Source organism: Coturnix japonica, chromosome 8, assembly GCF_001577835.2.
Source record: "Coturnix japonica isolate 7356 chromosome 8, Coturnix japonica 2.1, whole genome shotgun sequence".
Classification (NCBI taxonomy): Eukaryota; Metazoa; Chordata; class Aves; order Galliformes; family Phasianidae; genus Coturnix; species Coturnix japonica.
In genome coordinates this window covers 2513420-2534155 of record NC_029523.1, presented here as the reverse complement: position 1 = coordinate 2534155, position 20736 = coordinate 2513420, and the positions used below count along the sequence as shown (strand labels likewise).

General features: G+C 45.5%; 2 protein-coding genes across 6 annotated transcripts in view; both read right to left on the bottom strand.

The window, feature by feature from the left end:
- LOC107317155 (coagulation factor XIII B chain-like) overlaps positions 1–4236 on the bottom strand; it is a 24918-nt gene extending 20682 nt beyond the window's left edge. The window contains exons 1-3 of one of the 5 annotated variants that reach the window (XM_032446356.1): positions 4120–4236; positions 3705–3764; positions 3515–3608 (exon numbers count right to left, since the gene is read on the bottom strand). The gene's annotated coding sequence lies outside the window, so the exon portion shown is untranslated. Of the gene's footprint in view, positions 1–3514; positions 3609–3704; positions 3799–3871; positions 3989–4119 lie in introns of those variants that run through there. The other 4 variants (XM_032446359.1, XM_032446355.1, XM_032446357.1 and 1 more) reach the window with 4 other exon arrangements.
- Positions 4237–6543: 2307 nt separating this feature from the next.
- The window catches only part of ASPM (assembly factor for spindle microtubules), a 31452-nt gene continuing 17259 nt past the window's right edge, over positions 6544–20736 (bottom strand). Inside the window, exons 18-29 of the mRNA XM_015869339.2 lie at positions 16095–20720; positions 15099–15248; positions 14578–14744; positions 12942–13101; positions 12229–12438; positions 11684–11833; positions 10644–10835; positions 9999–10191; positions 9081–9235; positions 8063–8239; positions 6916–7088; positions 6544–6836 (exon numbers count right to left, since the gene is read on the bottom strand). Of these exons, the coding sequence (XP_015724825.1) occupies positions 6731–6836; positions 6916–7088; positions 8063–8239; positions 9081–9235; positions 9999–10191; positions 10644–10835; positions 11684–11833; positions 12229–12438; positions 12942–13101; positions 14578–14744; positions 15099–15248; positions 16095–20720 (6459 nt within the window). The 3' untranslated portion in view covers positions 6544–6730. The remainder of the gene's footprint in view (positions 6837–6915; positions 7089–8062; positions 8240–9080; positions 9236–9998; positions 10192–10643; positions 10836–11683; positions 11834–12228; positions 12439–12941; positions 13102–14577; positions 14745–15098; positions 15249–16094; positions 20721–20736) is intronic.

Below are 20736 nucleotides of genomic sequence, written 5' to 3'. Positions count from 1 at the left end.
GTTGTTGGGGGGGGGTTGTGATGGGGAGTCTCTCCCCCCCCATCCCCCGCCCGGGCTAATGGAGGCCCCCTCCTGTGATGTTGGGTGGGGTGATGATGGATGAGGTGGGGGTGTGGATGGGGCAGCAACACGCCCCCACAAACACACGGGGCTGGGGGGTGTCTCCCACATCACACACCCCCCAACCCCCCAACACCACGGGGGGGGGGGGGGGGAGGCGGGGCTCCCAACACCACACACACCCCACCAACACATTACAGGGGGAGTCCCCCACCAGCCCGGGGGGGGCTCCAAGTCACACCCCCGCCTCCCCAGCTCTACAACACACATTCTCCCACCTGGCTTGATACGTGCTCTTCGATGCCTGCGTGGCTGCGCCCCACCAGCCCGGCGGGTTCGGGGGTCTCCCCAAACAACCACAACACTCCCCCTCCCAACAACAGGGAGAGCCGCCACCAGCCCGGGAGGGAGGTGCCGGGGCTTCCCATGCCACATTTCCCACCCCACAAAACACCAATAGGCGGGTCGGGCGACATGGCCAGCTCCCCACCAGCACGGGGTGGGGGGGGCTCCAAATCACCATGCTCCCCCCCCGTCCCCCCATCCACCCCACCCCCCTCCATCAAATACACCCCCCCCCACCCCCGCCACCACAACACAGGGGGGCCCCCACCAGCCGCGGGGGTGGGGGGCTCCCATCACACCCCTTAACACCCATTCCACACACACACGCATCCCACCACCACAGGGGGGCCCCCATCAGCCCAGGGGGTTGGGGGGGGCTCCCCATCGCCCCCCCCCCCCCCCAAACACCACGGGGGGTCCCCACAAGCCCGGGGGGTGGAGGTGGGGAGGTGAGCTCTCCATCACACTCTCCCACCCCATCCATCACACCTCCCACCCCTTCCATCACACCCCCACCATCCATCACACAGCCCCCACCCATCACACCCCACCCCCCTCCATCAAACACACCCCCACCCCCAACACCACAGGGGGGTCCCCCACAGGCCCGGGTGGGGGGAGGGCGTTCTCCCATCAGACCCCCTCCCCACACCAACACCAACAGAGGGTGGTGCCCCCAATGCACACCACCCCCACACACACATACGAACAACACCCCCACCCATAACACACACCCCGGCAAACTACGCGGGTGTCCCCACTTGCCCGGGGTGACGGGGGGGGTGCCCGCAATCACACCCCTACCCGACAACACCAAGGGGATCCCTACCAGGCCCGGGGCGGTGGGGGGGGACCGGTACCCACTCGCACACATCACACCCCCACCTCACACACCAACTCCCCCAACCAACAAAAGACAGGGGGGAGTCGCCCATCGCCGGGCAGGAGAGGGGTGGGGCTCCACCATCACACCCCGCGCCATCCCCCATTACACCACAGGGTGCCCCACCAGCCCGAGGGGAGGCAGGAGGGGGGGGGGGGGGGGCTCCCGTCAACACACCACAGCTCCCTCCCAACACATACTAGGGGGGCCCCTTTACCAGCCCGGGGAAGGTGGGTTGGTGTGGGGGCGGGAGGGGGAAAAAGGGAGGTTGGGGGGGGCTCCCCATAACACACCCTCCCTCTCCATCCACAACTCCCCCTCCCCCACCACACCAGGGGGGGCCGCCCCCACCAGCCCTGGGGTGGGGGGCTCCAAATTCATCCCCACCCCACCCTCTCACCCCCCCCACCACCACCCATCACCACACACATTTCCCCAACACCACACGGGGGGCCCCCACTTGCCCGGGGGGAGGGGTGGCTTCCCAATTATACCCCAACCCCCCACAACACCACGGGGTGGTCCACTACCCCGGGGGGGGGGGAGGGGAAGGCTCCCCAGAACACCCCCACCACTGCCCGCTGTGTCCCGGGGCTGGTGGGGCCCCCCCTGTAGTGTTGGTGGGGTTGATGTGTGTTGATGCGGGGAGAACCCCCCTCGGGGCTGGTGGGGCACCCCTGGGTTGGTGGGATTGCGGGGGTGGATGTGGGGAGCCCCACCCCTCCCCCCGGCTACTGGGGACCCCCCTGTACTTTTGTGGTTGGGGTGTCGATTGTTGATGGGTACTCACCCCCCCCCCCCCCCGCCCCGGCTGTGGGGCGCCCCCTGTCGTGTTGGGGCGGGCCGTGGATGTGTGTTATGGGTGGGCGGGGGGTGTGATGCGTGGGGGGCTGTATAGGGGAAGTCCCCCCAAACCCCCCCGGGCTAGTGGTGGGCCCCCCCTGTGGGTTTTGGGGTGATGGTGCGTGGGGGGTTTTGATGGAGGGGGGTTTGGTGAGTATGGGTGGGGAGTGTGTTTGTGATGAGGGGGGGGTGGGGTCGATGGGGGAGCCCCCCACCCCTCGGGCTGGTGGGGCCCCCCGTAGTGTTGGGTGGTGTGTTGTGATGGAGGGTGGTGGGGATTGATGGGGGAGCCCCCCCCGGACCCCCATCCCGGGCTGGTGGGGGCCCCCCCCTGTGGTGTTTGGGGGATGGGGGGTGTGTGATGGGTGGGAGGGGGGTGTGATTTGGAGCCCCCACCCCCACCACCACCCGGATTGGTGGGGACCCCCCGTTGGGTGTTTGGGTGCGTGGGGGTGTGTGTGATTGTGGAGCCCCCCACCCCCTCCTGGCTTGTTTGGGGCCCCCCCTGTGGGTGTTGGGGGGGTGTGATGGGAGGGGTGTGGGGATGTGATGGGGAGCCCCCCACCGGACCCCCATCCGGGCTGGTGTGGGACCCCGTGTGGTGTTGGGGAGGGTGGGGGATGTGATGGGGGAGGTCTTCCCCCCTCCCCCCGCGAGCTACTGGAGGCCCCCTCTCTGTGGTATTGGGTGGGAGTGTGTGATGGATGATCGGTGGGGTGTGATGGGGAGCACCCCCCCACAAACACCCGGGGGTGGTGGGGGGGGCTCCGCATCACACACCACCCACCACCCCAAACACCTACGGGGGGGCACCACCAGGCCGCGGGACGGGGGTCGGAGGGGAGACTCTCATCACACACCTCCCCCAAACACCACAGGGGGGGGCCCCCACCAGCCCGCGGGGGGGGGTCTCCCCAACACACACACACTCCCCCTCTAACACCACAGGGGGGGCCGCCACCCGCCCGGGGGGGCACCCCCCTCCCCCACCCATCACACACACATTTCCCCAACACCACAGGGGGGGCCCCCACCAGCCCGGGGGCGGAGGGTGGGACTGCACATCACACACCCCCCACCCCCCAAACTCCACGGGGGGTCCCCCACCAGCCCGAGATGGGAGTGGGGGGGGCTCCCCATCACACCCCGCCCCCTAACACCACAGGGGGGGCCCCCACAAGCCCGGTGGGGGTGGGGGGGGAGGGGCTTCCCATCACGCCCTCACAGAGGGGGAGCCCCACCAGCCAGCATGACCCCCCAAAAAAATCTATTATCTCTTTGGAGATGAGACAGTGCACACCCCAGCCTCTAGCAATCAAAAAAAATGAGCAAAAAAGATACACAAGAAAAAGAACAGGACACACAGTCAAACTTTAGGCCTACCTCTCGCGTCAGCTCTCCTGCTTCCACCTCTGAAGAGCCCACCTCCCAGCCAATGACATGGAACATCATCTCACAAGACCAGCTGCACCTGGACCTGAACAAACAACAGTTCTGGAATGTTTAGCCTCACCAAGAGCAACAGCAAACTGCCCCAGGTCACTGAACAGCACTACCATACCCAATTACTCACCACAGCTGAAACTTCTCCCTTTGTCCATATCATACATCCTGTAGATCTCTTGCCACACATCTGCACACTCAAAGGAAAGCACAATCAAGCCATGCTAAACACAAGGCACTCTGCTCTGCTACCATACATCCCAACCCACATACAGGATACACAGAAAATAAACTCACCTCAGGACACAGAACGGGGGTAGAAGGACGATACACACGGTCCCGTCCGATTCGCTCCCGCTGCTGGACGCCGGAGGGGCCGGAGCGCCCTCGAAACCCTTCACGGGGACCGCGGCCTACTAATAGGCTGCCTGAGAGCCCAGCAACCGCACCGAGCGGACCCTAAAGAAATCGATGTGGCCAAGCGGTGCCCCTATGCAAATCCCAAGGACAGCGTTTACCTGGTCCTGGTAACAGAGAGCGCTTACCTGGTCCTGCTGACCCCGAACGCCGGGGAAGCCGGGCAGCCACATTACTCCAGCTCCGAAAAGCCGGGAGAGCCCGGCAGCCTCCCGCCCAAGACGGACGGACCTCCGCGACTCACCGCCTCCACCGTCTCGTTGCTACGGAATCGCTACCCGGGTGGGGCTGATCCTCGCTGCGCGCTGTCTCCCAGCAACCTGAAACAAAACAGCAATCACAGAACGTTAAACAGAATCCCAACGCTACCTTCTAACAGCAGCCCCCCGCGTAGCTTCTCACCCCCGGCAGCGCTGCGGCACGGCAAAGAAACGCGACCAGCTCCAGTCCAGCCGTCCTGCAGCTCTACGAATTGCCCACTGACACCCGGCGATCTCCGGCGGAGCTTAAGATGCTTCCAACCAATATCAGCTGAGCGGGGACGGGGGCGGCCCCGCGGCACCTGGGGGTCGTTATCGGGGCTGTACCCGACTCGAACGGATCGCTCTGCGCTGGACGCCGATGCAATGACACGGAATCGCGCTGCAGGAGAACGGCCCGGCCGTGTCGGTTCCGAGAGGCCCCTCCCCGCGTGCTGCCTCCGCCCCGCTTTCCCCCTCGGCCCACATCCAAAAAAGAAAACCCCAAAACCCCCCAAAACAAAAACCCCACGATTGTTAAACCTTTCGATCACAGAGAAAATGTGACTAAAGATGATGGGAGCAATGTGCAAATGGCAGCGTAGTGCAGAGCGAGGGGACGGATCCCACCGAGACTGTGCGACGAATTGCAACGTTCTCTGCGAGAAGGAGCGGGTTCGGTGATGGGGGTGTCACAGCTGGGCCAAAGGATCACATTCACTCCTACATAATACGGGGATTGCTCTGGGAGGCGAGCAGCATCATAGCACAGCGCATACAACCATTTGTGTGAGCTGCTGCTCCTTTAGGAATTACAGTTTAAATGGAATTTAGCCTGGAATAATTGATGAAACACACAAACAGCCCTCGAGGACTAATGAAAGGCCACCGCACTGCCAGAAGGATGGCACGTGATGTCAATGAGGGCGAAATAAGGCCATGTCTGTTTGACAATCACTGGGGGTGAACAGGATAATGAATGCGGGGAGGTAATGAACATGTAATACATGTGAAACTATAACCTGTGTAAGAACAGTCGATTGGTGGAGCGTTATCAGAGAATTACAAGACAAGCACGTTACTATCAGCAATGTGTGCATGTCATCTGTTGGCCTGGAAGCTGCTATTACAGTATTACCTCACGATTACTTCAGGAACACATTGGATAATCTCTTCTTAGCATTAATTAAATACTTTTCAATAGACTTGCATGCTTCCCTGACATGTATCTCTTTTCCACCCTCTGCATTTTTCTGCTTCCAAGGAAATGTGGCTGCACTTGTTAGAAACAAGTGACACACCAGCAGTGACACTCTTTATTCTGCTCGTAAAGTTCAGCCAACTCAGATAACTGAGAAACCACGTTCAGTTCTTTGGGTACAATGTTTCTGTCACGCCCTCTAAGCAGAACACTTTTGTGACACTGATGCATGTTTATCAGGAAATGGAAGGGAATCCAAAAAGACCCTGACTGCTGCTTCTCGGGAATCTTTAATATCAATGTCCAACTGCTGGATTTTCAGCCGTCATTTTTCAGTGTGTCAAAACATGGAATGTGTCTAGAACATCTGTCTGGTGACAGAAGGTGGGAGGTTATCTGTTGATGGGGTTGGTTTTCTCTGCTATAAGAACACACAGAATTTCAGGGAGATGCTGTGATGAAACGCTTCAGAAAACACTTACTTACAGGAAGGGTAGTCAAGTACTGGAATAAGCTCCCCAGGGAGGGGTAACTCGCGCATCCCTGGATTGTGTTTAAGAGCCATTTGGATGTGATGCTCAGGGATACGATTTAGCAGAGGGTTGTTAAGAGTTAGGGTACTATGGGTAAGGCTGCAGTTGGACGTGATGATCTTCAAGGTATTTTCCAACCTGGGTAATTCTATGATTCTGATTCTATAAACACCGTCTGTCCCTGCTGACGATTGAGATGCACACTGTAATGTATTGATGACGTGACAGTAAGAAATCTCACAGTTACCTCCCTTAAAATAGCAGGTCAGAGTTTCTAAATTCACCCTTATAAAAGCCCTTTGTTCCACCATAATCCTGCAGTTGAAATTTTTCTTGTTTGAAGTTTCCTCCAGTCACACACGGTCCCTCATAGTGTGCTAGAAAGTGATCTCAAGCCCCAGGAAATCACAGGCTGGATTTCAAGTCAGCACGCTCTCTCTCCTTCCCACACCCTTCCACATCAGACACGCCAGCGTAACTGTCCCATACGAACAGCCACACAACCATCGGTCAGACTGAGAAATACCACGATATTTGTAAGATTCAGAGCTGTACAAGAACAACACATTGCTGCAGCACTAAAATAGACAAGGACATATGAATTTATTGTACAATTGATTTTGGCAGGATTTCAAAAGCTGTATACAATACCAAAAATATAATTACAAAACCATGTTCCAGGGCAGCTTGACGATTATTCACCAGCAATTTAAAATCATTCTGCTGCCCGCTGCGTGCCTTCTGTACGAACGCATTCATTTACATTTCAGTGGCAGGCGATGCCGAGCGTATCCATCACCATCACGATTGCTTGGAGAGGATCCACAACTTCTGGCATGTTGTCTTTTCTCAAAACCCAGTCTGGTTTAATTCTGTGGAAATAGCAGTGGTTTATTGTTAAAATGATATATTGTCACTGCAAAAAGTGCACACTAATTTTTAGGCACGTACCTTGAAACTGTGTTTATTCTCAGGGGAGTTACTGGAATAAAGGAAAATCCACTAATTAAAGAGTTTGTCTTCTGTTTTACAAGCGTTCTCTCTGCATCCATTCTGCACTTACGAGCTGTAAGCTTATAGAGGCTTTGAATGCACGTAATGACTCGTGGCGCGCTTCGGATCTCCTGAGAAAAGGTGAAAACAATTCATTGTTAGTTCTATGAATTTGAAAGTAACTTAAACTTAGACATCTGTTTCATTCAATAAAAATAGAGCATTTTTAATGTAAGCCAAACTTCTGCCCCAAGGTACAGCGCGACTGTTTTAAAAGCAGCACACCAACTACCACCGCTATCCAATTATGTGCATGGAACGCTACGTGAGACTTCAGAAATTTCTGTAAGTGCAATTCAAATGTTCATCATTTCTCATTTGAGATAATTTTACTATGTCATCGCTGTCTAACAAGTGGTACAGGGAGACAAATCAGTGGTTTTGTGCTTCTTCATGTCAAATCAGGAAGTAACACCGTGGTTAGAAGTGACCGAATGACCGAAGCGCTCACATATGATGGATGAACTTGAATAAAGCTGATGATGCCTATTTACAGCACGGATCACAGACTACTCTAGTTGTATGAACAAATACAGTTTTTTGTTTTTTTTTTTTCCAATAACAGGCTACATCTCTGTTATTATCCAGTATGTCATACAAAGGTATAAACAATGTAGCTAGGTTTTAATGACAATAAAGATTTTAACTGTATCTGAAAACTAATGGCAAACTCTCAGAAGAAGGGGGAAAAAACTAATGCTTTATTTTTTAAAGCATCAACTAAACTTTACATAATGCAAAGAAACTGATAGAAATTCATCAGAAACATTTTCAAGTAACAAATGCAACATCATCATCTCGCACATATGGCAGGATCAAAATCTCAGTGTCATGCCTGGAGAGACAAAGTCAAGCAGCGCTGGCTAATGACTGTTTCCACCACTTTGGAATTGCATTTTCCCACTGACAACGTTTAGTTATAACAGGTAACGGGTATCAGGTGAGGGGAGGAAAAAAATCACCAGCAAATACACATAACACCAACACATAAAAGAGCAAAAAGCAACGATAAATCAAACATTACCAAGAAGAATCCAGGCCTTACCGAAGCTCTTTTTGAGTCCTTACAAAGGATGGCCAACAAACAACAAGTCTTTGTGAAAATACTTCCTCCTTTTTCTGAAATTTTGTCCCCAGCTTTCCCTCTGTACATTTGCAGAAGGTCCAGTAATGTATCTATACAATTATCCACTTCATATACTGCTTGAGTGGTTTTTTCATACTGTTATATCAGAAAGAAATAAGAGATCATATAAAAAGCAAGCCTCAAATGACTTTCTCAACGAGAGCAAAAAGCGGATCCATAATCTTCCCTCGATTAAGTCTGTGGCTCGTCTGGCATCCAAGTGACAAAAATTGCTTTTACATGTCACTCTGTTCTAACAGGTAACAAAAAGCTACACTTTTTGCTTCCCAGACCCTTAGAGAAAGATCCCCAAGGATGGATTCTACATTTCAAATAATAATGTAAATATAATAATTTAGGAATACTGTTAGCCTCAATAGTCCAATTATTCCTGAAATGATAAACAAAGTATTTGAACATAACTGTCTATAGGGTGGACATACAATTGAAAACCTGTGTTTGGCAGGTTTATTTCTAATTTCAAAATCAAAACTACTCTGGCTTTAATTATTTATTAAAATAATTCCGTAAGTTCTCTATTCTTTGACATGGATTTGAACAAGTAGTGTATCTTCAGAAATGCATATCTTTTTTCCTTTAAAAATGTCACAGTTCATGCCAATTGCAGACAAGTCCTAACCCACTGGTACACAGTTTTACATATTTCCATAGTTTTGTGCAATACTTGGGATATCCTGCAATGTAATCTCTTAGAAGTAAATTTCATTACTTTCTGCCTGTGAAAATGCTTACGTTTACCAAATGTAATAACTATGTTTTACTTTTCTCAAGTAAGTAATTAAATCTCAGAAATTGTTTTATTCTTCAAAATTATTAATTTAATTTTCAAACCTTACAGAAATTTTGCAGATAAGTAAAAACAGGAATAAAGTATTCTATTGCTTAGAAACCCAATACAAAAAAACCACAAACTTACCTTTGAAACATTAAGTAGGACTTGAACTGAATATCTGATCACATCCATACACGGAACACTCCGGTTGCAGCTTCGAATCAGAACAAAAATAGTGAAGATCGCTCTGCTCCGGGCCATATTTTCACAGCAGAGAGGGGAGAGTCTGGTAACCACCTCTGTAACAGAGGAAAAAAAAACTCACTAAAGGCTCCGAAGCACAAGCAATTTGTTTTCAAAGTAACTGGGCTTGCTTTTATGTTAAAATCAAACTCGCAAAGAGGTAAGCGCCGCAGTTTGGATTTAAGCACTTATTTCTAATAGAACAGTTGTAGTATTTCAGATTAAAAGTTAAGGACACCAAACAATCCAAACAGAAGATTTACTGACAATAAATACAGCTGACTATAACGTGATACATTACAAGGATGGCCTGCAAATCAGAGCGATCGCACAGGACTTCCTATCTCTACACAAGCCTTTTAATTTTGCTCTTAAAATAGTTATCTACTTTTAGTCTCAAAAAACGAATCTCATCTCTTTGATCACACGCAACTCAGTCGCTTTTCAAAATCATACAGAAAGCATTAACATCATGATGAACTTTACCCTGCAGAACAATTCCTAACTGTCATCTAGGAAATCTATCGGTTACACCACAGGCTGTACCGATAGGACAAGCGAATTACAGTTTCAAACTAAAAGCAAATAGATTTAGATTAGAAATATGGAAGAAAATCTTTACTGTGATTGTTGCGAGGCAATGGAACAAGTTGCCCTGAGATGTGGATTGCCAGAAGTGTGCAAGGTCAGAACGGATGGAACTGTGAGCCACGTAATCAGGTGGAAGATGACCCTGACCCACAGCAGTGGGACCGAAACTTTAAAGTTCACTTCCAAACTAAACCATTCTGTAATTCCGTAACAAAGTGAAATACTGACCTAGATGCTTCAATGCTGCAAGAATGTAAGAAATATGTTTGTATTTTAGGAGGTATTCAATAGCAATTGAGGTTCTGTTGCACAGTTTGTTTTCTTCTCTGCTCTTTCTGTTAGCCTTTTCCAAACTGAGCCTTAAAGCCTTAGTTTTTGCTGTGTCATTACTCTTTCTCCAAGAATATCCTCTCCACAATGCCTGCAGAAATGGAATTTCACAAAGACAAAAAAAAAAAAAAAAAAAAAGGCAAATGAGTAGAACAGATAACAGAACAACTACCAATGTTCCAAATCAATGTTATGTAAGTCTAATCAAGCATTTAAATACTTTGGTTCCTCATTTTTTGATAACTGCCTAATAATCACATTCGGCGTTTATCTTCCAAACACTGGATCTGCAACATGAAAGACCAAAGCATATCAGCGTGTATACACACATGGTCCAAAACTTCTCCCTCGTAAGTCGCCTCAAGCAGTACCTGCTTAGTATTACTGTATGTCCTGCTTGTATTTAATTGAACTGAAACTGATTTGGCTTGTAATTTAATTGACAGATTCACAAAGCAAAGTAAACTTTTCAGAAGGAAAAAAAAAAACAAAAAAAAAACCAAACAACCAAAAGAGATCTGTTTTCTTATAAGAGGTGTTCACCTGAAATCGAATTATTCCAACTGCGATTTTTCTCTTACGTCTGCAGGCAAGGAATCTTCGTACATTTCGCTGGATGACGGTGGCCGCATCATTCCTGCGATTTAGCCAGCCTCGGATCAGACGCTGACATTGAATGATTCTCTGATAATCTCTTTGAAATCTTTTCTGTTGCATTTTTGCTCGGAACCATTTCTGTTTAAAATTAAAATAGCTTCAGAGTTACTGAAGACCTCTTCCTAAACCCCCATTTCCCATCCAAAACAAGCACTCATAAAAAGTGAAAAACATAAATTTTGACACATACAGGCTCTAAAAATCCCTAGCATTCACATCACATCTCAGCTGTAATTGGCCTCACGAAAGCAGAAATGTGTGACTGAAAAATGAAATCTAAACTAGGAGCAGTTAGGGAAGCATTCCCTTTTCTCTCAGCTGGAAGGAGAGAGAATGTGCTGACGGGACAAGAGAAAAGGAGCACAAACTGAAACAAAAGAGGTTTGCTCTGAACGTCATGAAACACTACCGTGCAGGTGACTAATGACTGGAACCGGTTTCCCAAAGAGACAGTAGATCTCCCTCCTTGAAGATCATCAGAAGCCAACTAGACATGCTCCCGGTAGTTGGACTGGCTGACCTTCACAGGTCCCTTGTAATTTCAACCACGCTACGGATATGCAAATTCAACCCAAGGGCTGTTTCTTTAAGTAGATGCACTTTGTCTCATGAGCATTGTTGAGTCTGATTTTTCCTACTTCCACTATGCTAAGACAGCACTTAAGATTATTTTAGCAAGACTGGTGGACAAAAGAAACCAAACTTTCCCATCTACACTCAGCTTTGGGCTGTTTAAGCCTCCATCGTCTGCTAACACCCACTCTATTTTGCTTAGCTGAGTATAAGCAGCATTTTTAATACATTGTCAACACTATATTAGCTTTATTTTTACAAATTAAGGGACCACTTTGTCTTATTGCTACAGTTCAGCAGACTACATTACACAAAATCATCTATCCTTAATTAGGTAAAATAATTAGACTGACCTGTATTTTAACAACTGATGAGATATGGTTTTCTGCTAGCTTATAGGAGAGGTGCATCCTATAAGCCCTTTGAATTTTAATTGCAGAAATGTGATGATATGCAGCCGCTGTAAAATAAAGCAGTCTCTTCTTTTGTTTCTGTTCTGAAAACTGTCGGAAGAAAACAGATCAAAGCATGTCATTAATTTGCATACCCAGAGGCAGCTGACTGACATGAAGAACAATGCACACAGCCAAGTATTCTTCAGCATCTTGCTGAAGAATGACCTCCAAAGTCATCACCTCAGAACTATGTATGCTGCTATCTTTCCTCATTCCTAGATCTCTAATCAGAACAAATACGCAGCAAAGTGACTGTCAGAACAGTTTCATTGTAAGCACATAATAATCTGACCTCCGACCCACATAATTCTCCAAGCACTCAATGGGAATCAGAGTTTAACAGTTTGAGCTCTTTTCTTGTCACACAAAATTAATGCTAAAATTGCTCTGGAGTATCAGTGATACTTGACATCAAGAGTAATTTTAAAGTGAAGTATACTAACCTTTTTCCTGACTAAATAACCCCGTGTAAATGCTTGTAGTTTAATGGCAGCTCTTCTGATTTTGTTGTATTTCATAAATTGAAGCCTGCCCTCTTGCCAAGCCCTCACATGTTTCTGGATAGTCAAAGCGGCAGCTATTTGTCGATTAAGTTTCCTTCTCTCCTTAAAACATCTGTACGTTCTTTGGATCAAACATGCAGCTTTGTGCTTCTAAAACAAAAATTTAAAGAGTTAATTGAGGTGGGGTTTATACCTGTTGCAATCAATATATGTATACATCTTTTTGTTATGATGGAAATTTTTTTCTATAATTGAAACTTAAAAGTACAAAAATAAAATAGGAAGCACAAGCAACCAAACGTTGCACTAGCTTATGTGAAAATCTGCTGTCACAATTCCGAAGGTCTTTTCCCTTCCTTAAGCGGGGTCAGAACATTGGCATAACTCCATCCTTTGTAAGCAAGAATGTCAATAAATCATTTACACATTTCATCTTTTTGGCATAGCGGGCAATTCGATAACTGGAATTGCTTGAAACCTAGTTGCATAAAGCAAAAGGACATAAACAGAATATTTTGAAGATTAAACAGTTTTGATTTGAGCAATCTCTGGAATGGCCCCACTTTTTTTCTTCCACATATCGATGACAAAACTCACTCAAAAATGATGAAAACATAACACGGCCATGGGACAGGGTGCAAGTGAAAACATACCTTTCTTAACAGTCTTCTAGCTCTGTACCGTCTGTATGCCAACTGAATCTTAAGTACTGCATTCTTAGTTGCCAGAAACTGAAGCCGAACCGTTCTCGCTGTAAGGGTTGCTCTCCATCTTCTTTGAATAGTAAGTGTACACGATTTCATTTTCAAAAACCTGTCAAGAAAATACATTTCAGGTTTTTCTAACTGTTGAGAACACTTACATTTTTAAGTTTAAGTGGAACACGAAGCTTCTGGATATGGGAAGTGAGGCAAAGAAAGAGGCAGCCTAGGTAAGACACTGTATCCAAAGAACATGCGTATGCAATCTCTGCTAAAAAATCCAGTGGCCAAACAGCGATAACTGAAACAATAAGAATAGTCTGAGAAAACATAGAAACACTAAACAGAAGAGAAAAAACCAAATGTTTCTTCCATCAGGTTAAATCTTTTTATGTTATTTCCAGTGAATAACGGAAGCCAAAAACCCATCAGGGCATCACGATGAAGAACACTGAGAACACTTCAGAGGACATAATTTCGCTGCTAATTAAAATAATCTTAAGGACAATGTTTGCTTACAATCTTTACATCTCAGAAAGGATGCGGCAATGTCAGGGGAGAATGACTAAAACAGAGAAGATGGAGTGACGGATTAAGATGGTAACACTTAGAAGAACTGGGTGGTTCAGATGAGAGAGAGGCCTAGAGAAGGTTTACAGAAATGTTTAGGTGAACATGCTGAAAGCAAAGCTGTTTCCAACCAAATCCTGCAACACAAAAATGACTGATTTACAATAGATAGGTTCTGTTTTCCCACAGTAGGCACTCCGGGAACTTGCTGCAAAATGAGGGAGTGGAGGCAGCAGCAGATTTAAAAAGGCAAAGGGACATTCAGTAGGTCAGAAGAAGGATAATAAAGAGAATGAGCAAGGATATATGCTTCATAATTCATAATCTGGTGAACGCTGATGCTGAGGGAGGATCTCAGTAACTGCTCAGGTTCACATAGTCTCCTGTTTCTGACAGGACCCGGGTCTGAATGGGATCAAACCACAGTCTGATCTAGTAGAGCATTTCTTGTCAAACCATTTCCATAAAATGGATGAACGCTAATTTAATAATTTCAATACACATTACGAAGAAATGATCTGTCATCCCATTCTGTTCACACTGGAATTTTCATTCAACTATAGAATCACCAAGGTTAGAAAAAACCTTTAGTCCACCTGTCACCAACATTTCCCACTAAGACGTATGCCTCGGTATATGTAAACGTTTCTTGAGTGCTTCCAGGAGCAGTGTGATTTCACCACCTCACAGCACCATTTTAATAACAACAAGTAGACAATAAAGAAGATAGATCAAGAAAAAAGAACAGATAAAGAAAAAGATCACTCCATCCAAATCTCTTATTCATAAAATTCAAAATTACTCGGTGGCTTCTAGCCCCTAAAAAATATTTAAACATAAGAAAAATCACGAGCAAACGAATCAACACTGAGATCAACACGATCAACACCAGCATAGTATGTACACGCTTGAGGGACTGAATCTGAGAATCTATAGCTACTTGCCAGAGTGCAAAGCAGTGCAAAGTAATAATATAACACAACCTTTTAGAAGTAAACTAATTCAACTTCAGCATTACCAGGTTCTCTGTTGTTTTGTTCTGAAGTGACTCTTAATAATGCGTACAGCTGCTACCACAGATGCGTATTCCTTCCGTGCTTTGCAGCCTCGAAACCAGGCTTGAATTACTCGTGCCGCTCTCACTTTGTTAGCCATCTGCCTGGCTTTAAATCCTCTATATGCGGCCTATTAAATACAAACAAACAAAAACAAAAATGTCACCTCTGTTTCTTTTACAACGGAGCTAACTAAATTAAAAGACAAAGTCCCTTTAGCATGAAAGGAGCTTAGGATTCCTATCTGTCCCATACTGAAAGTATCTATGAGTTTCTGATATCTGGAAGTTGTTTTCTGCACAACAGAAAAAGCAGCTAGAGAAATACTACAAATGCCACCGACACCTGTACAAATAATTATGTCATAAAAAAAGAAGTACAAGAAACGCAACAGAAAAAAACCCCACAAGGACACAAAACCAAATCCTCAAAAAAAAACCCAAACCAAAACCAACCCCCAAATCAAAATACCTTCCCGGATTACCTGAATTTTGACAGCAGCTCTTTTCTGTTGGTTGAGTCTTTGTTGTTCAACATTTCGCATCTGATACGCTCTGTAGTGTTGCTGTATTACTAAAGCAGCAAACTTGCACTGAAGGTATCGCTGTCTCTGAGTAAATCCACGAAAAAGTGCCTTGAAAGACAAAAACAAATCCTGGACTAATTCCCCACTTGCATGGTACTGACAGGGAACACAACTGCATATTTTTAAACATCGCTATAGTCGCTTACTTGTTTTCCACATTAACAATACAATTGATTTTAAAACAGCTCCGATCCCCCAGTTAATTCTTATTTCCTCTTTTTAAGCAAAATCATCACACTCACCTTGTTTAGGACATACAAAGCTACATATTCAGATAATTACTAAAAAGCCGCCACCTCTACCCTCTCCCCAGAAAGGGAGGGAAGGAAGGCACAGCTGTTTTCTTGTCTGCAAACAGCAGTGACAAATTATGAGGGATTATGTCCTTTTCCTTTCTAATTTGAGAAAAACAAAAAAACAAAAAAACCCAATTCATTCATTTCATTTCTCCAGCCTGTGTTTCACTTTATATCCAGTACTAGAGCTCACTTATTTCAACGCAACTAGACAACTTTCATTTGCACTACTAAGAAAATATTCCTTGAGCTATTAATATTTAAGCAGGTGAAACCCAGTTAGGATAAAAACGTTCTTAAAAAAACAGTAGTAACACAAATATCAGAGATCAAATTTTAAACAGTAAAACTTTAGGGGAAAGATAGGAAAAAAAGGAATACAATTTTTGAGATGAACACCTCAGCAAGGAAAGACAAAACAGAGCCAGAACCATTTCTTTGTCCCGCTCTAGTTACACCCTTTACACACTTAATATACTGCAGAACACGATTCTGTTGTAAGATATACTGTTTTAAACCGTCTTCTGAAATTGGAGCAGTTCTCCAAAACAAACAAATAAATGGAGAACAACAAACAATATCATACATGTATAAGTACCTGAATTTTTATTGCGCTTCCTTTAATTTTCTGGAACCTCTTCTTTACAATGAATCTTCTGACTAAAGCCTGCACAATGATAATTTTTTTCTGGGTTTGCAAGTAGGTCATTCTTTGGTGTTTTACAATCAAGTGGGATCGGTACCACCGCTGTAGGACAACAGCTGCTTTTTTATAGCTCGCATACTGTGATTTAGCTTTGTGCATTGAGTAATAGGCTTGTAACGTAATAGCTGCTCTTTTAAGTCGAACAAATTTTCTACGTTGCACAGCCATCTGAAGAAAAGACCGAATCTTCCTTGTGGCACGGATCTGTCTTGCTAGCTTTCTTGCTTTCATACCACGGTAGGCAGACTGAATAATTATTATTGCTTGCCTTTGAACAGAATACTCTGCTTTCTGTAAACGAGCCCTGTGACACGCTCTATACCACCTCTGAATAGCAACTATTGAATTCTGAATGGATTTATAGCGGGTCCTTGCTCTCTGGCATCGAAACGCCGACTGGATCGTTATTGCTGCTGCTTTTTTCACGAGAAAACGCTTTCTTTCCACGCGCATTCGTAAGAACGACTGGATGCGTAGCGCAGCAGCATTGGTTTTATGCAACTGCCTTGCCTTTTTAGCACGAAAAGAAGACTGAAGGCAAATGACGGCCTTTCTTATTTTTGTGTAGTTTTCCATGTCGGCTTCTTTTGCTCTTTTGGCTCTGAACCTTTGCTGTGTAACTCTGGTGGCCCAGCACAACTGTTTGTAATACTTATGCTCTATGTACATCCGATAACTAGACTGTATTACGATCGCTGAAGCATGCATCATTTTCAGCTTCTGTCGTTCCTTCATGCCTCTGTAAGATGCTTGAATGAGAAGAACGGATTTCTTAATCGTCAGATATTTCTTTCGTTGATTCTTTGCTTTAACATAGGAGCGGTAGTAGTTCTGTATAACAATAGCCGCAGTTCTCATTTTTTGATAGGCCCTTCTATTCCTGTGCATTTTATAGGCTGATTGTATAGTACCAGCAGCTAAATGCATGCGCTCGATGCTCTTGCGCACTCTGAGACCTCTGTACGTAGCCTGTAGACGAATAGCTGCTCTGCGAAGACAAAGATACTCCTGACTATGTTGCCTAGACAGAATCAAAGCTCTGTATCTTCTCTGAAAGACAAGAGCAGCCGCTTTAAGAGAGAGGTATCTTTGATGTTCTCGAAAAGCTTTATAATTTTTCTGAACAACTGTAGCAGCACGGTGCATTTCTTGTTGTTGCTTTTTCAAGAGCATGTCCCGAAAAGCCCTCTGAATACAAATCGCCGCTTTCTTAAATGAAGAGTAATGCTGTACTGCAATATTCCTTAGGCTGTTCGCTCTGAATCTCTTCTGTATTAGCTGGGTCGCCCACTGAACTTGTCTGTAGCGGTGGTACTGCCTGTACATGCGGTAGTTTCTCTGTATTATAAGAGCTGCCTCGTGCCTTTTCTTCAAGAAGCGTCTTGTTTTCATTCCCCTGTAGGCAGCCTGAAGAACTAAAACAGAATTGTATGTTTTTAAGTACTTCTCTCTGACACGTTTCCCTTCCCTGTACGCACGATAATGTTGTTGTATGATTACTGAAGCAAATCTGAGAGCTTGGTAAGAAACGTAAATTTTACGCATTCTCAGTGTTGCTTGGATGACCGTAGCAGCTTCGTGCATCTGCCGCATTTTTTGCCTTGCCACAAAGCCTCTGTAGGCTGACTGGATGATAACAGCAGCATTAACCCATGAGAGATATTTTTGACGTTGAATTTTTGCTAGTTTTGTCGCTCGGTATTTTCTCTGAATCACAATAGCGGCTGTCCTAAGGGAAATAAAACGTCTTCTTTGGAGAAAAGTTCTGAATCTTCTTTGAATAAGTTCAGCAGAATCGTTCATAGTTCTTAAAAATCTTCTCGTTTTCATGCCACGAAATGCAGCCTGGAGACAAAGTGCAGCACTTCTCACAGTCAAATAGTTGCGAACTTGTGTATTTCGTTCCTTACAAGCACGATACCACTGCTGAATCTTTCTGGTTGCCAGCAATAAGTTTCTGAAATCTCTCCGTTGTTTGTGCATTCTATAATAAGACTGTATCAGTGCTGCTGACCGATGCATTATTTTTAAGTCTTGTCGAACTTTTGTGCCTCTAAAGGCAGCCTGAAGGACGATGGAGGACTTCTTGAGCTCCAAATACTTCTCACGTTGTACTCTGCCTAAACAAAATGCTCTATATTGTCTTTGAATTATAATTGTTGCCATTCTAATTTCCTTGTATCTGTTATTTACGCGATGCATCTTAAACATGGCTTGAATACAAATAGCTGCTCGGTGCATAGAATGAATTTGTTGTCTGACTTTTACGCCTCTATAAATCGCTTGCATTTTGATTGCAGCTGCTTTCAAAGATAAGTATTTTTGCCTTTGACATTTAGTGTGAATAATTGCACGATAGCGCCTCTGAATTACTACTGCTGCAGATCTAAGTCTTACATAGTCCTTTTTTACTAGGTACAATTTGAAGGCTGCTTGTATTGTGGTCGCAGCTTTGCTTAGTTCCCTCAGTTGTTTCCTCACAGTCATCCCACGGTACGCAGACTGCAAGACTAGCACAGCCGCTTTCATCTTTAGATAAAGTGCACGTTGCTTTCTTTTCATACAGTAAGCTCTAAAGTATCTCTGAATCACTACAGTGGATTGCCTTAGTTTTTTAAATTTTACTTGATTGACATGCATTCTGTAATAGGACTGAATAATTGTTGCAAGATCGTGCTGCTTTTGAATCTTTTTTCTCAGTGCTTTTCCCCTCCATATCGCCTGCAGACGTACTACACAGTTCCGAAGCTCAACGTACTCCTGACGTCGTTTTCGGCCTGTGACGCTGGCTCTGTAACGCCTCTGGATAGTGAGCGCAGCACGGTTCATAATTCTGAACTTTTTCACAGCCATGAATTTTCTGAAGGCAGATTGTATTGCCATTGCAGCAGCGCATTGTCTTCCAATTTGCTTTCGAACCTGGTAACCACGAAAAGCCGCTTGTAAAGTAAGCACCGCTGCTCTTATCCTTAGGAAAGTCAGTCTTTGCCTGTTACTGGTCTCGCAAGTTCTATACCATCGCTGAATCACAACAGCAGCTCGAATCATTGCCTGATATTTAGTTCTTGCAGCACGAGCTCTAATAGCTGTCTGAATTTTGACAGCAGCTCTGTGTTCAAGCTTAAGCTTTTTGCGTGCCTTATAACCCCTGTAGGCTGCCTGTATGCACACTGTCGCTTTTTTAAGTTGCAGGAACTCCTGCCTCTGACAGAGTTGCTTGCAGTATGCACGATAGTGTTTTTGAATGACAACGGCAGCACTGTAGATTGTTAAGTAACGTGCCCTGGTCCTCCTCATTCTGTACTGTGCCTGGAGAAATATTGCAGTCTCTCTCCACCTTTTTATTTGTTTCCTGACAAGATAGCCTCGAACAGCAGCTTGAATTCTGATGCAGGCTCCCTTCAATTTCCTATAATCTTCTTGAAGCTGAAGAGCATATCTACGAGACCGATACCTTCGCTGGACATAAAGCGTTGCTTCCCTTAAGGCACAGTAATACCTACGTGCTCGTCTCATCTTCACACAAGCTTGAATTTTCACTGTTGCATTTCTCAAGTTTTTAAATCTCTTTTGGATGACATAAGCACGAAAACTGGACTGAATTTTTATCACAGATCTCAATACGTGAGCTTCTTTCCTAGCTTTCCTTCCTCTGTAGGCAGACTGAAGGACAATGGCAGCCAGGCGCATCCTCTGGAAAGATAAGGCTGCTTTTTTAGAAGCGACATGTGCCCTATACCAAGCCTGAATTACAGAAGCAGCATTTTTCATCTCTTTGTATCTTTTTACCTGTTGGTATTTTCTCACATGTGACTGCAGTATAGTAACAGATTTTTTTAATAGCAGAAATCTTAGTTTTGCTTGTCTCATTCTCCACAGTGATTGAACAACGCAGGCTGCTTTTGTTTGCTCGTACAGTACGCGTGCTTTCCTGCCTCTAAATGCAGCTTGGAGAACTACTGCTGCTGCACGCTTTTGCAAATAGTTCTCTCTCTCCTTTTTTCCTAATTTATGAGCTCTGTAATACTGCTGAATGGTCACTATTTGTGCCCTGTATTCCTGGTAAGTACGCCTAGCTAGCTGACACCTGTACCAAGCCTGAATCTTGATAATGCTTCTCTTAGTCCGTAGATACCATTTCCTATCTCTGTTCATCCTATACCAAGACTGAATGACAAGGGCAGCTCTATTTCTTTTAGCCAGTTTTGAAGATTGCCATTTCCTGAAATACCTCTGGAGCACTAAAGTAGCTCTGATTTTCTCTTGAATTTTGTGTTGTCTCCATTTTCTGAATGCAGACTGTATAGTAAGTGCTGAAGACCTTAAGATTACATATCTTTGCCGATGTTCCTTTGCCAAGTTAGATGCGCGCAGATGATTCTGAATTGTAACAGCAGCCCAAAGAATTCGTTTATATGCAGCAACAGACAACAACATCCTTATCCTTGCTTGTACAAAAATAACGTAGTATCTTAGCTGTAAATAACTTCTCCTTGCACAGTATCTCCTCCAATAAGCCTACAGGGAAAAACAG